Consider the following 12,408-nt stretch of genomic DNA (forward strand, 5'->3'; position numbering starts at 1 on the left):
GCCTTGTAATTTGGCTCAGAGAACCAGAACAGAGACCCTCAATGGCCAGGCCAAATTGGAGCTTTGTGAATGAAATTCCCTGTCTGCTGGACATGAGAGGCTTCGTTTCCCACCACTAGCTGGTTGTACTGGGTTGTAGATTCCAGAGCTTCCAGTGGCTGCATTTCCCGGGGGAAGGGAAGTTACGTGTTGTGTTCCAAGCCTGTAACTGTAAAGTGGCGGGAGGGATACAAAGGGTCCTCTCTCCGTCAGTCCAAAGACAAGTCACTTTAGTGCTCCCAGCAGGGATGCTGTACGGGGTGGGGCCCATCTCCCCGGAGCAGCCTTTCTCAGTAGGAGCCCCTGAACAGAACGGGGCATGGCCACCACCTATGAATCCCTAGCCCTGCCAGTACCAGCAGGCGCTGTGGCGGCGAATGGGCATTCGGGTAAACAGTCCAGCCGCTGTGCAGAAGATGAGTGCTTATCAACTCCCAGGAGCAGCTGCGGTAAGCAGAGCAGCAATAAATACCGCTCCCAGGTAGAACAGGCAGCCTTCCCCAAGCCGCCTCCGCTGCTGCCGCTAACCGGGTTCTCCAGTTGACATGGCGATGCCAGGCTTTCCCGGTACCACCAGGGTTTTGTAAGGAGTTAATTTTTAGGGGAGGACAAGAGGCAGAAGGGCCACAATGTTTAACTTGGAACGGTGGCGGCCCTGACTTGCCAGGCAGGATCCTACAGCTGTGCACAGGAAACACCCCAGTGATGCTAGCTGTCATCCCCGGAGCGAGAAGTGGAACATCCCCAGGGCTGGGCAGCTGTGGCCAGCAGGAGGACAGACTGGGCTGACTTCTGGCAAAGAAGATTGTGGCAGCCAGTCAAAGATTCTCCCGGGGAATAATCTGGGCAGCCTTTGGCTGGGACAGCCCCAAAGGAGGGTCCCTGCTGACAGCACTGGCTGCATTGTGACCTTGGGCCGCACACTGAAGCCAAACTGCCACCGTGCAGAGTGGAAGCCTGAAGAGTCTCCCAGCTCCCAAGGGCAGAACCTGGCTGGCTCGCTGGAGGGGATGCGTTCGCTCCTGGGGGACGAGAGGGTCCTTTGTGCAGCGGCACGGCCGGCGTATCCATGGAGTTTTATCTCCAGAGGAGCCCACACACCCGCCTTTCCCACGGGAGGTAAGTGACCAAGACAGTTAACATCTCCCTACCTGCTCCGAGAGTGGGCAGGAAGCGAACACTGGAATAGAAGTGTTCAGTAGGTGAAAAATCACACCCACCCCGCGTTTCAGGGGGTGTCCTGGGACGACTCGGTGGCCGTACAGTTGTAACGGCTTTACCCCCTGTAGGAGAAGCTGCGTGTGCTTGTGCGTGTGGGGCTGGGGAGGCACCAGAGGCTGTGTGCTCCTGCTGTGCAGCTAGTTTGGACACCTGTATGACTGACGTGCTGAACATTTGTATTGCCTCTCGGGTCGCCAGAGGGAAGCCTCCCCCTCCCCAGTCATGTTTGAATGTTAACATCTGAGTCTCTCTTCAAGTAGGCAAATATTGTTAATAACTGGATCCAGCTTATACAGAGTTTGAGAGCACGACTGAGAAGAAAACATTTTATTTTGAACCGATTACAAAAAATGACTTGCCATCTTCTTTACAAACCAGGCAGCAGCGTGTCCTCCCGACAGGGGAAGCAGCTTGCGAATCACTCAGCCCGCTAACTGGATTTTCTTTGCTCGGTGCTGGGGCCCCAAAATACTGTTTTAAGATTTGTCACAGCTGCTCTTTGCCAGGTGCCTTTTTAAACATGATTTCATCCTTTCCGAAAGGAATCCAGCAATTAACAAGTCAACAGTTTTTCCTGAAAATCTCAATTTACAGCACAACATGTGTGATCAGAAATTTAATTAATTGCATAGAATGTGCTGAGATGATTTTTCTCAAAGTACTTTATAGCCTAAGCAGATGTTTCTTATTTTGTTTCCTCATTTTATGTATAGTGCAATGTGCCTTGCATAACGTCAGGTATCTGGCCAAAAGGTCCTTGCTTCGTGGATGCAGCTGAATAAAAGGGGAATATTGTCAGGGTATTTGTAGATGTTTTGACATGGCCTTTAAGACAAGGGACTGCCCTAACATGGGTAGTTTCCTGTGCAGGTTCCATTGTTCTGGGTGGAAAGGTAATATCCCCTCATTTCTAATCAAGACAGGTTTGGGGGGTTAATTTGATGATCTTGCTTACAAAGCTAATGTAAACATGGGTATTAGCCTCACATAGGTTAGTGTGGCTTGAGAAGACGAAGCCCTATTATTTAAGGGCAAAGTTTCAAACCTGTTGGAGCTGTATGTTCAAAGAGGGCAAAAATGTTATGGTCAAATGTTTCAAGCTTTGGTTCCTCAAAGGAGGCCCTGGAGTCCGTCTTTAGCTACTTTAGGAGACGTGGCCACAGTTGCAGCTCCCTCCAAAACTGATGGAAGCTGCTGTAAAACTAAAACTGGCTTTGTTTACACATGCTCATTTTAAGCACCTGCCTTTCAAGATTCAGGTTTCTGTCAGTGAGGGGCATTTGCACAAGGAGGTGTGGTTGAGACAGGAATGCAGGAAGCAGTAATTGTGAGGGAGAGCTCTCTAGACTGTGTCGCTTTAAGAACTTCCACTTCTACAACAGCAAAATATCCCAACTGCTGCTAAAAAACAACCATTCACACAGGGGAGAGTTAACAGCTGAGCCAGCTAGTCCATCAGCCCTGCCAATGCTGCTTCTCAGCTTTCACCACAAACTGGAAAATAAAGGCAGTTTATTTTGTACCTATGCCCTCCATTGTGTGTTTTATGAGACGATGGTGAAATCTGGATACTTCCCGACAGGGGGCGGGGTTCCTCTGCAGCTGCAGGAGAAAAGAGGCGGTTGGGGGTCATCCAATAAACCTCAGTATATTTACAGATCTAAAAAACCAGCCTTGCGCAGTGGAGCAATACCTGGCCTGGGGCCGTGGGAACACTGAGCAAAGCCATAGGACTCGGGGCAGTGATGCGAAGGGGCACTGGAGGGAAGACTGGCCAGTCCTCGGCTTAGACAAAGGGAGGTTCTTTCTGGAGCAGTCCCACAAACAGCCAAAGCTGAGGGGTAACGCGCGGGCCCGGGGGCTGCAGTGGGCTGTAGCCACGGGGCTGCGATTACAAAAGGGTGGTGCCAGGGCCTGTCTGTTCCATGGAATGTTTAATGCCCTAGTGCAGCCTTTCTGTGAACCCCAGGAAGCCCCGCAGCATCGCAAACTGCAGCTCCTGATCACAAGGGCGGTGGGAGAAGGCTCCTAGACCTACAAAATGACGATTCCATCGTATCCTGGCTGTCCCCCTGGTTGCAGCAAGCGAGCCCCCTTGGATCTAGTGAATGGCTCCGTTATCCCCCTCCTCCCCCTGGGAGCTGCTTGGTTCCTTGTGCCCAATGGAGGAAAAATGAAGGGCCTACCTGAGGGGGAAATCTCGCTCCCCTGGGGTACAGAGCCCCCAGAAGGGTCCGAGGCCGGAGGTCAAATCAGTGAGGCAGGAGAGAAACCTAGAAGAGAAAACTTTATGATGCATGCATGCAGGCTGGCACACCAAGAGTGAAGCAGCAGCCCTGACAGACAGATGCAGGTATCCTATATACAGAATGCTTAGACAGCTCAGTTGTGGATTGTTCTTCTTTAACATATCAAAGTCTCAGCAGAAGCACTCTGAGACTTCTGTTCACCCCAGGAGTGCTAGAAGTAAGTTTTTTAGAGTACACAAAGCCACATGAGAACTTGAGTGGAGGAGTCTACAAGGCCAACTGTGACAAAGATAAGGGTTTACATGACAAATTGTGACAGACTAGGAATATCCATGAACTTGAGATAGGAGGCATTTGTAAGGGTCTTGATTAGAGTTAATTTGATTTCTCTCTGTTACAGGGAGAGAGGCCTGGAAAACTTTTTAACCCTTACAGCAGTTTTCTTTCAGAGAGTTTTGATTTCTGCACAGTTCCCCCTTTAGACACAATTGGAGTTATTTGATTTTTCTCCCACAATTCCCCCCTTTAATACTCCTATTGGAGTATTACTCAAAGTTATTCTAGACATTCTTAGGTATTCTTCTTTTGCTGGGATGAATTCTTATCTTAGAGGAAGGTTTTCTTTATCTGCTGGGTAAATGACCCATTGCCCATTCTCTGGATTTAACCTTACTTTACGATAGCAGGTATTTTCTGGGATCCACCCAGATCTTTACCAGTGCCAAATTTGTTTTCAAAACATAAGAGAAACATAGTCCCTGATGGATGTAATGCTTGAGTTAGGGGAATTCCTGAGGCAATTAGATTTTTATGCCAAATCTGCCTGTCTCCCCCCCATGACTATGTACTTCTGGCGCAGTGTAAAAGGCTTTCAGAACAACAGTCACTTGCATTGGTGAGGGACACAACCTTCTGCAGGGCTTCCCAATAAGGGTGGGGAAAGTTATATACTAAGGCTATTCTGACTACTAAAAGAAGGAAAACAATCCCCATCCTATTATAGTATCTTACATTTCTAAAGTAGAAAGGATAATAATATAGTAATTATCTAGCAACTAGCAAGGCAGTCTTTTAACTAAGCTTAATCAGTTAGTATGGTTTGGCTTGCCTCTGCAGGCACTCTTCGAGATTTCGTAGTCTCTCAGTTCACTCAATACTGGAATGGATTCTCCTTTGTGAGAGCTATGGGGCGCCAGGCTCACCTGTAGGTCTTTGCTGGCACAGTCCTACCTCTCAGGTTGTACCTCGAAGCACCTGGTGGAGGCCGGTTTGGTAACAGTCTGGTTTGAGAGTCTGCCGCCTCGGTCCGCTGAACCTCGTCCTCAGGTGATTCCTCCAGGGAGGGGTCCTGGGTGACGGGGTCAATCAGCTCTGTTGGATCTGCAGTTCGGCGTACATGACTTGCGTGGATCTACGAGGGGCCCTCCTTCACCTTTACTGCTGTGTGGGTGATGAGCAGCAATTGGAACGGTCCTTTCCACCGGGCTGTCAGGGAATTCTTTCTGCGATGTTCCTTCACGAACACGTAGTCGCCTGGTTGGATGTTGTGGCACGGCACATCAGTAGGTGCTGGGAGGGCTTCCTTTACCTGCCGGTGCAAGCTCTCCTAACCGTCATTTTATGTCTAGGTTTCTTCTTTCTGTGTGGCTGCTAGCCTGTGAGTCTCCTCCTGCAACATTAAACTGCTTACAAATCACACATGAATTAGATATTCTTGAGACAGCTTCTAGGTGCACGCCTGGGGCGTACCATTGTTTTGGGATTTGTGAGCCCACCCCCCTTTTGCTCATGTGTGTCATTTGATGAGACACCTGAGCAAGCTGCCGTGTGAGAGATTTTTGGGGCGACTGGGCAGCCATCAGGTGCACCCATTATCCCAGCTGGAGATAAGGAGCAGCCTGCTTTTTCCCAAAGGTTTTTCTCTGCAGGTTGAGTAGCTTGCTGTAATTCTATCAGGTCCTGCAAAGAAACAGGGAGAGAAAGAGAGACCAGAATCTGAAAGGGAGTCAGAGGTCCATGTGCTGCTGCACGTCTGGCTACTGCATCAGCACTCCCATTACCCAGAGAAACAGGATCAGTGGCACCTGTGTGGGCCGGGCAATGGGTAATAGAGGGGGATGTGGGTAGCTGAATAGCATCAAGGAGTTGGGAGATAAGGGGACCATGAGAGATAGCAGAGCCAGAAGAGGTAAGGAAACCTCGTTGTTTCCAAATTTGTCCTGTGGCATGACAGAGAAAGCATACTTTGAGTCAGTATAAATGGCAGCAGACTGTCCGGAAGCTAAAAGGCAAGCACGAGTTAAAGTGATGAGCTCAGCAGCCCGAGCTGATTTGATTTCTGGAAGAGAAAAAAACCTTTAAAACATTATTATCTGAGACCACTGCATATCCAGCCTCTACTTTACCAACTTTCTTTTCTTTTACATGAGCTATCAGTATACAATACAAGATCTGCATTTTCCAGCAGTTGAGCAGACAAATCTTGGGGAGGCTTTACACAGTGCTCAAGCAATTCTTCACAGTTATGGGTATGTGCTTTACCAGTAGAGGGTGAAGGAGAAAGAGTAGCTGGGTTAAGTACATTACACCTTTGAATTACCACATTTGGGGAAGAGAGGATAAGATTCTCATACAGGGTTTGTCTCGGAACAGACAGGTGCTGAGTGCCGTGTCGCTGTAAGAGAGCAGAGACAGCATGAGGGACCTGTAAGATAATGCTGTGGCCTAATGTGACAGGTTGGGCCTTTTAAGTAATTCAGCAGTAGCTGCAACTGCCCTTAGACAAAGTGGGAACCCACGGGCTACTGAGTCCAGTGTTGCAGAGAAATAAGCTACTGGACGAGGTGTGGGTCCAAGGGGTTGACAGAGAGCTCCAGCTGCAATTCCATCCTGTTCATGACAAAACAGAGTAAAAGGCTTGCTATAATTAGGTAAGCCTAGAGCAGGTGGCTGTGAGAGAAGAGTTTTAAGGGAAAGGAAAGCAGATTCACATTCTGGGGACCAGGTCACTGGGTCAGGAGCTAAGTCTAAGAGTAGAATAGTAAGGGGTTTGGTGAGTTCAGAAAAGTTAGGAATCCATTGTCTGCAATATCTTGCAGTACCCAGAAATTTGTGTACCTGACTTTGGTGAAAGGGTGAGGAATGAAAAAAACTTGAGATTCGCTCAGGTGTTAACTGGCGGCCATCTCCTAAAAGTAAATGTCCTTAAGTACTGAACTCTTTGTTTTACAAATTGCAATTTGGCTTTGGAAGCCTTGTGACCCTTATTAGCAAGACACTTTAACACATATGAGGTATCAGTTTTACATCTTTTCTTAGTTTTACTAGCAATTAGCACATCATCAACATACTGAACTAACACAGAACTGCAGGGAAGAGAGAGAGAATTAAGGTCAGCTTTTTTAAAAACTGAGAAAACAAAGTAGGGCTTTTACAATAACTTTTACAAAAACATGTCCAGGTTAATTGATGACCCTGAAAGGAAAAGGCAAAGAGAAATTGGGAATTCTTATGCACTGGAATAGAAAAGAAGGCAGAACATAAATCTATTACAGAAAACCAGGTTAGGTACTACTGGAAATCTAGGGATTACAAACTTATTAATGGCTCTTAGGTCTTCTACAAATCTATAGATTTGCTTTTTCACAGGTAGTATAGGTGTATTACATGGTGAAGTTGTATAAACAAGTATCCTTTGTTCAAGGAGGGAAGAGATTACAGGCTTAATGCCCTCTTGTGCCTCCCTAGCCAATAGATACAGGGCTACCCTTGGGAAAGGCTTGTTGTGTCTGTATGTTATTTGCACTGGTGTTGCAGAGGCTAGCAACCCCACTTCATTCACAATGGGCTGCCCACAATGTCTCTGGGACATCTGAGAGGTCCAGGAGGGGTGTATGTCCTGAGGTCTCATCAGATTCCTCCGAGTAATGCCATCAAATTTGGAGCCTGATAGGGGGAAAGGTCAACAAATATCCCTTCCTCTCTACAGAGAAGGTTTGCACCCAATTTACACAACAAGTCACGTCCCATAAGGTTTACAGGAGAACAGGGAGATAACAGGAAAGAATGTTCAGCTGACAAGGGTCCAAAGGGGGTGGGGGTGCAGATGGCACATCTGGGGAATCAAGCTGTTTCTTTAGAGTAGCCAATTCTTGCTGCAGCTTTTCAATAGAATCTTTTTTGCTAGCCATAATGCTCTGATTCTTTTTTTTTTACTGCCACATCCTCCCAGAGGCACCAATATTCCATCTGGTTAGGATGTTTTTCCTCGAGGAAAACTCTAAGATAAGCAAGCTAATTGCCATTTATTCTGGGAATTCCCCTGAGTATAGCCATTCCAAATGCTCAATGTTTCCTTAAGTCTCCTTAGTTTCAAACCTGCAGGCAATACCTAGCTGACTGATCATCTGAGACAAGGGAGTCCCAGGCTGTGAGAAACCTTTTCCCTCAGTAGGAGACAGACTTGAGGGAGCAATCTTATCCATGTTAGCACTGTCTTGTCCAAGGACAGTGCAGGAGCCCAACAGTACTACCCTCCCCAAGGATAGTACAGGCGTCCAGCAACACTACCCTCTCCAAGGATAGTGTGGGAGTCCACACAAACTGTCAGCTTCACTTACACTCCTTATGTGCTGGGGGAAACCGCCCTTGCTTTCAGCAGCTGTGCAGTGACACTGACAGCACTGGTGCGGCTGCAGTCCCCCTCCGGACTTCACTCACTCAAAACCATGCACTTGGACTCGCCACCAATCAGTCAGCAACAACAACAACAACAACAAAATCCAACCCCTATTTGGCTATACCCAGTGTTTTCGTTTTAAATTTCCCTCAAGCCTCTTAACAAAAAATTTTTAAGTAAAAGATGACTCTTACCACCAGCCGGTCCAGCTGGTGACGAGAACAGGGAGGCGGACTGGGGGATTTTAAATGGATCCCTTACCCTCCAGATGCGTGCTGTAGTCCGTTCCCATTCCCCATCATCAGCCTTTCCAACTGGAGTTCCAAGCCATCCCACCTCTGACACCAAATTGAGGGGGAAATCTCGCTCCCCTGGGGTACAGAGCCCCCAGAAGGGTCCGAGGCCGGAGGTCAAATCAGTGAGACAGGAGAGAAACCTAGAAGAGAAAACTTTATGATGCATGCATGCAGGCTGTCACACCAAGAGTAAAGCAGCAGCCCTGACAGACAGATTCAGGTATCCTTTATACAGAATGCTTAGACAGTTCAGTTGCTGATTGTTCTTCTTTAACATATCAAAGTCTCAGCAGAAGCACTCTGAGACTTCTGTTCACCCCAGGAGTGCTAGAAGTAAGTTTTACAGAACACAAAGCCACATGAGAACTTGAGTGGAGGAGTCTACAAGACCAACTGTGACAAAGATAAGAGTTTACATGACAAATTGTGACAGACTAGGAGTATCCATGAACTTGAGATAGGAGGCATTGGAAGGGTCTTGATTAGAGCTAATTTGATTTCACTCTGATACAGGGAGAGAGGCCTGGAAAACTTTTTAACCCTTACAGCAGTTTTCTTTCAGAGAGTTTTGATTTCTGCACAGTTCCCCCTTTGACACAATTGGAGTTATTGGATTTTTCTCCCACATACCCAAGTGTGTTATGCGAAGGGTCTGGGCACCTTAGCTAGGTGTCCGTGCTGCCATAGAAAAGCCCCTGGCTGCATCTAGACTGGCAAGATTTTGCGCAAAAGTGGCTGCTTTTGGGCAAAATCTTGCCGCCTGTCTACACTGGCCGCGAGTACTTGCGCAAGAACACTGACTTTGTACTGTACAGAATCAGTGGTTCTCGCGCAAATACTCCGACGGTCCCGCTCAGGGATAAGCCCTCTTGCGCAAGAGGCCAGTGTAGACTGCCAAGTTAATTTCTTGCGCAAGAAAGCTCGATGGCTAAAATGGCCGTTGGAGCTTTCTTGCTCAAGAGGGCGCCTACACTGGCACGGATGCTTTTGTGCAACGGCACATGCCAGTTTAGATGCTCTCTTGCGCAAATACTTTTAATGGAAAAACTTTTCCGTTAAAAGTATTTGCCCAAAATCTTGCCAGTCTAGATGCAGCCCCTGTGTGGGGCAACTCAGACTTGCAACTTGAGGAAAGGCAAAGCTATAATTGGGAAGAACTGAACCGCCCTATGGCTCCCCCCATTAGTCACAGGCGAGGGCTTGTCTCCTTTCTAACACTGACACAACGGGACCTGCCAAGCATGTGTTACAACGAAACGCTACTCAGACAGCAGCGTGGGCCAGGTGCCCTGAGCCTGGCAGAGGCCTGGGAGCTACTGGGACCCTTGGAACTGCTCCGTAAAGTCGCCAGACCCATTCCATTCTGCAAGCTGTATTAACTAGACTGTCCCAGCGTTGCACGGGTCCTTCGGGGCAGAGGGCTGGCACTGTGGGAGTCAGAGTTGGGGGGTGAGGAGAGACTCAGGGTGGGGGGTTGGAAGGAGGGGGATCAGAGGAGGAGTGGGGAGCTAAGGGGTAGGATTGGGAGGAGGGGGGTTCAGGGTGGGGTGTCATTCCATAGTGGCTGGGTAGCTGCTTATGCTGTCTGGGGTCTCTCCTGAGCCTTAATGATTCAAGAATTTTTCACAAAATCGTCAGTACCCTGCCCATCTGGGGACAGCCACAGGTTTCCGCATCCGCGGATGTGGGTGCAGAAATTTGCAGCTCATTTTTGCAGTTATGGCCGCATGTACAAATTTTGTATCTAGAATGGGGATGTAAAACCCCATGTAATTGGATATCTGGTTAAATGTGATATTTAACCAGTTAACCAATTAAAGGAGGGGTGGGTAGGGGACTTGGAAAATCCCACACCTACACAGTCTCAGAAATTGCGAATGGAGTTACCATATTACACACGCTTTTGCTAATTTCCACACTTGATCCTAGTTTAGTGACCTTCCCACTCACACCTGCTGTTATCCCACTGTTGATCTGAGAGCTTAATTCCAACAGGACAAACATATGACACTAAATGCATGCTTTCTTCATTTGAATGTTCTTGTCCCTGGAGTGTTGGTTGTACAGGCAGTCCCCGGGTTACGTACAAGATAGGGACTGTAGGTTTGTTCTTATGTTGAATCTGTATGTAAGTCGGAACTGGCGTCCAGATTCAGACACTGCTGAAACTGACCGCCAGTTCTGACTTACATACAGAATCAACTTAAGAACCCCAGGCGTCCCCAAGTCAGCTGCTGCTGAAACTGATCAGCAGCTGATTCCAGGAAGCCCGGGGCAGAGCAACTCTGCCTGGGGCTTCCTGTAGTCAGCGCTGGTCAGTTTCAGCAGAAGCTGACTTGGGGACGCCTGGGGCAGAGCAGCTGGGGTGCTGCCGGGTTGGTCCAGTAGTGCCCAGAGCGGGCGCTGCAGGACCAATCGACAGCGCCCCAGCTGCTCTGCCCCAGAGTCCAAAACAAAAGCCTGGTCTGCTGGGGGGGAGGGGGAGCACACTAGCTGCGCCCCCCCGCCCCCCCCAGCAGACCAGGGACACGGGGAGCAGAGCCGCAGCGGCAGCAGGGTGCCGCGCCTCTGAGGCTTTGCTCTGGCAAAGCCTCAGAGGCGAGGGACCCCGCTGCGGCTGCGGCTTCAGTCCCGGTGCCTGTGGTCTGCTGGGGACCGTCCCCAGCAGACCACAGGCACCCAGACTGAAGTGGCAGCAGCGGCGGTTCCCCGCGCCTCTGAGGCTTTGCTCTGGCAAAGCCTCAGAAGCGCGGGAACCCGCCCAGTGCCCCTGGTCTGCTGGAGATGGTCTCCAGCAGACGGTCTCCAGCAGACCAGGGGCACCGGAGCAGCTTACGAACGGGGCTTTCTCGCCCCGACCTCCGGGGCGAGAAAGCCCCGTTCGTAAGTGCGGATCCGACGTAAGTCGGATCCGCGTAAGTCGGGGACTGCCTGTATTTGGGTTGGTGACATTTATTTAGAAGCAAGGTAAAGCTTGGGCAGAATCCATTATCACATTTCACAGACATGAGAGAGGGAGGATTCACCCGTCCATGCTGCTCTCTTGATTACCCCTCCACTGATGTAGGATTGTTCATGAGCATGTGGGAGTTGCATTCAGCGCTCTTGTAACTGTCTCACAGGGTGAGATTCCATTAGCTCGAGGACCAGATGGTTGCCAGGGTTTTATCTGGATCGTCCAGGTTTCAGCTTCTGTGTCCAGGTGACATGTAGGGTCTCCAGGTGCCCAGTGTTCCACGGAAGTTCTACTCAAAAAGGGGACGTGGCAATTCTAAGTGACACCTGAACCAAAAATCCAGTTAGCATGGGGCATGGGGAGGCGCTGGATCATTACCTCAGCTGGAGCCCTCCCCTACTTGCAGGTAGGCTCCTTGAGATGATCCAGGTATCAGGGCTTGCTGTGTTAGTCTGAATCGGAACAAACAACAAGCCGTCCTGTGGCACCTTCTAGACTATTTTAAAAGAAGCCATCCTGCAACAAAAACAAAAAAAACAAAACTTTAAAAACAGACTTCAAAGAGAAACTGCAGAGCTACAATTCACCTGCAAATTGGACACGATCGATTTAGGATTAAACAGAGACTGAGAATGGTTAGCCCACTATGAAAGCAGTTTCTCCTCTCTTGGGCTGTGTCTAGACATTCCGTAAAAGGGATGCAAATTAGACACATCGCAATTGCAAATGAAGCGGGGATTTAAATCCCCCCCGCTTCATTTGCATAAACATGGCTGCCGCTTTTTTCCGGCTCAGAGCTTTGCCGGAAAAAAGTGCCAGTCTAGACCTGGATCTTTCGGAAAATAAAGCCTTTTCTGAAAGATCCCTCTTAAAATAAGGAATAAGGGATCTTTTGGAAAAGGCTTTATTTTCCGAAAGATCCACGTCTAGACTGGCGCTTTTTTCCGGCAAAGCTCCAAACCGGAAAAA

General features: G+C 48.8%; 1 protein-coding gene across 4 annotated transcripts in view; it reads left to right on the forward strand.

Moving 5' to 3' along the window:
* Positions 1-859: 859 nt before the first annotated feature.
* The window catches only part of NFAT5 (nuclear factor of activated T cells 5), a 157,394-nt gene continuing 145,845 nt past the window's right edge, over positions 860-12,408 (forward strand). For 2 of the 4 annotated variants that reach the window (XM_006122230.5, XM_006122231.5), the window contains exon 1: positions 860-1,158. In XM_006122230.5, the coding sequence (XP_006122292.4) occupies positions 1,050-1,158 (109 nt within the window). In that variant the 5' untranslated portion in view covers positions 860-1,049. The remainder of the gene's footprint in view (positions 1,159-12,408) is intronic. The other 2 variants (XM_025184223.3, XM_075939769.2) reach the window with 1 other exon arrangement.

Source organism: Pelodiscus sinensis, chromosome 12 (genome assembly GCF_052426305.1).
Source record: "Pelodiscus sinensis isolate ZL-2025 chromosome 12, ASM5242630v1, whole genome shotgun sequence".
Lineage (NCBI taxonomy): Eukaryota > Metazoa > Chordata > Testudines > Trionychidae > Pelodiscus > Pelodiscus sinensis.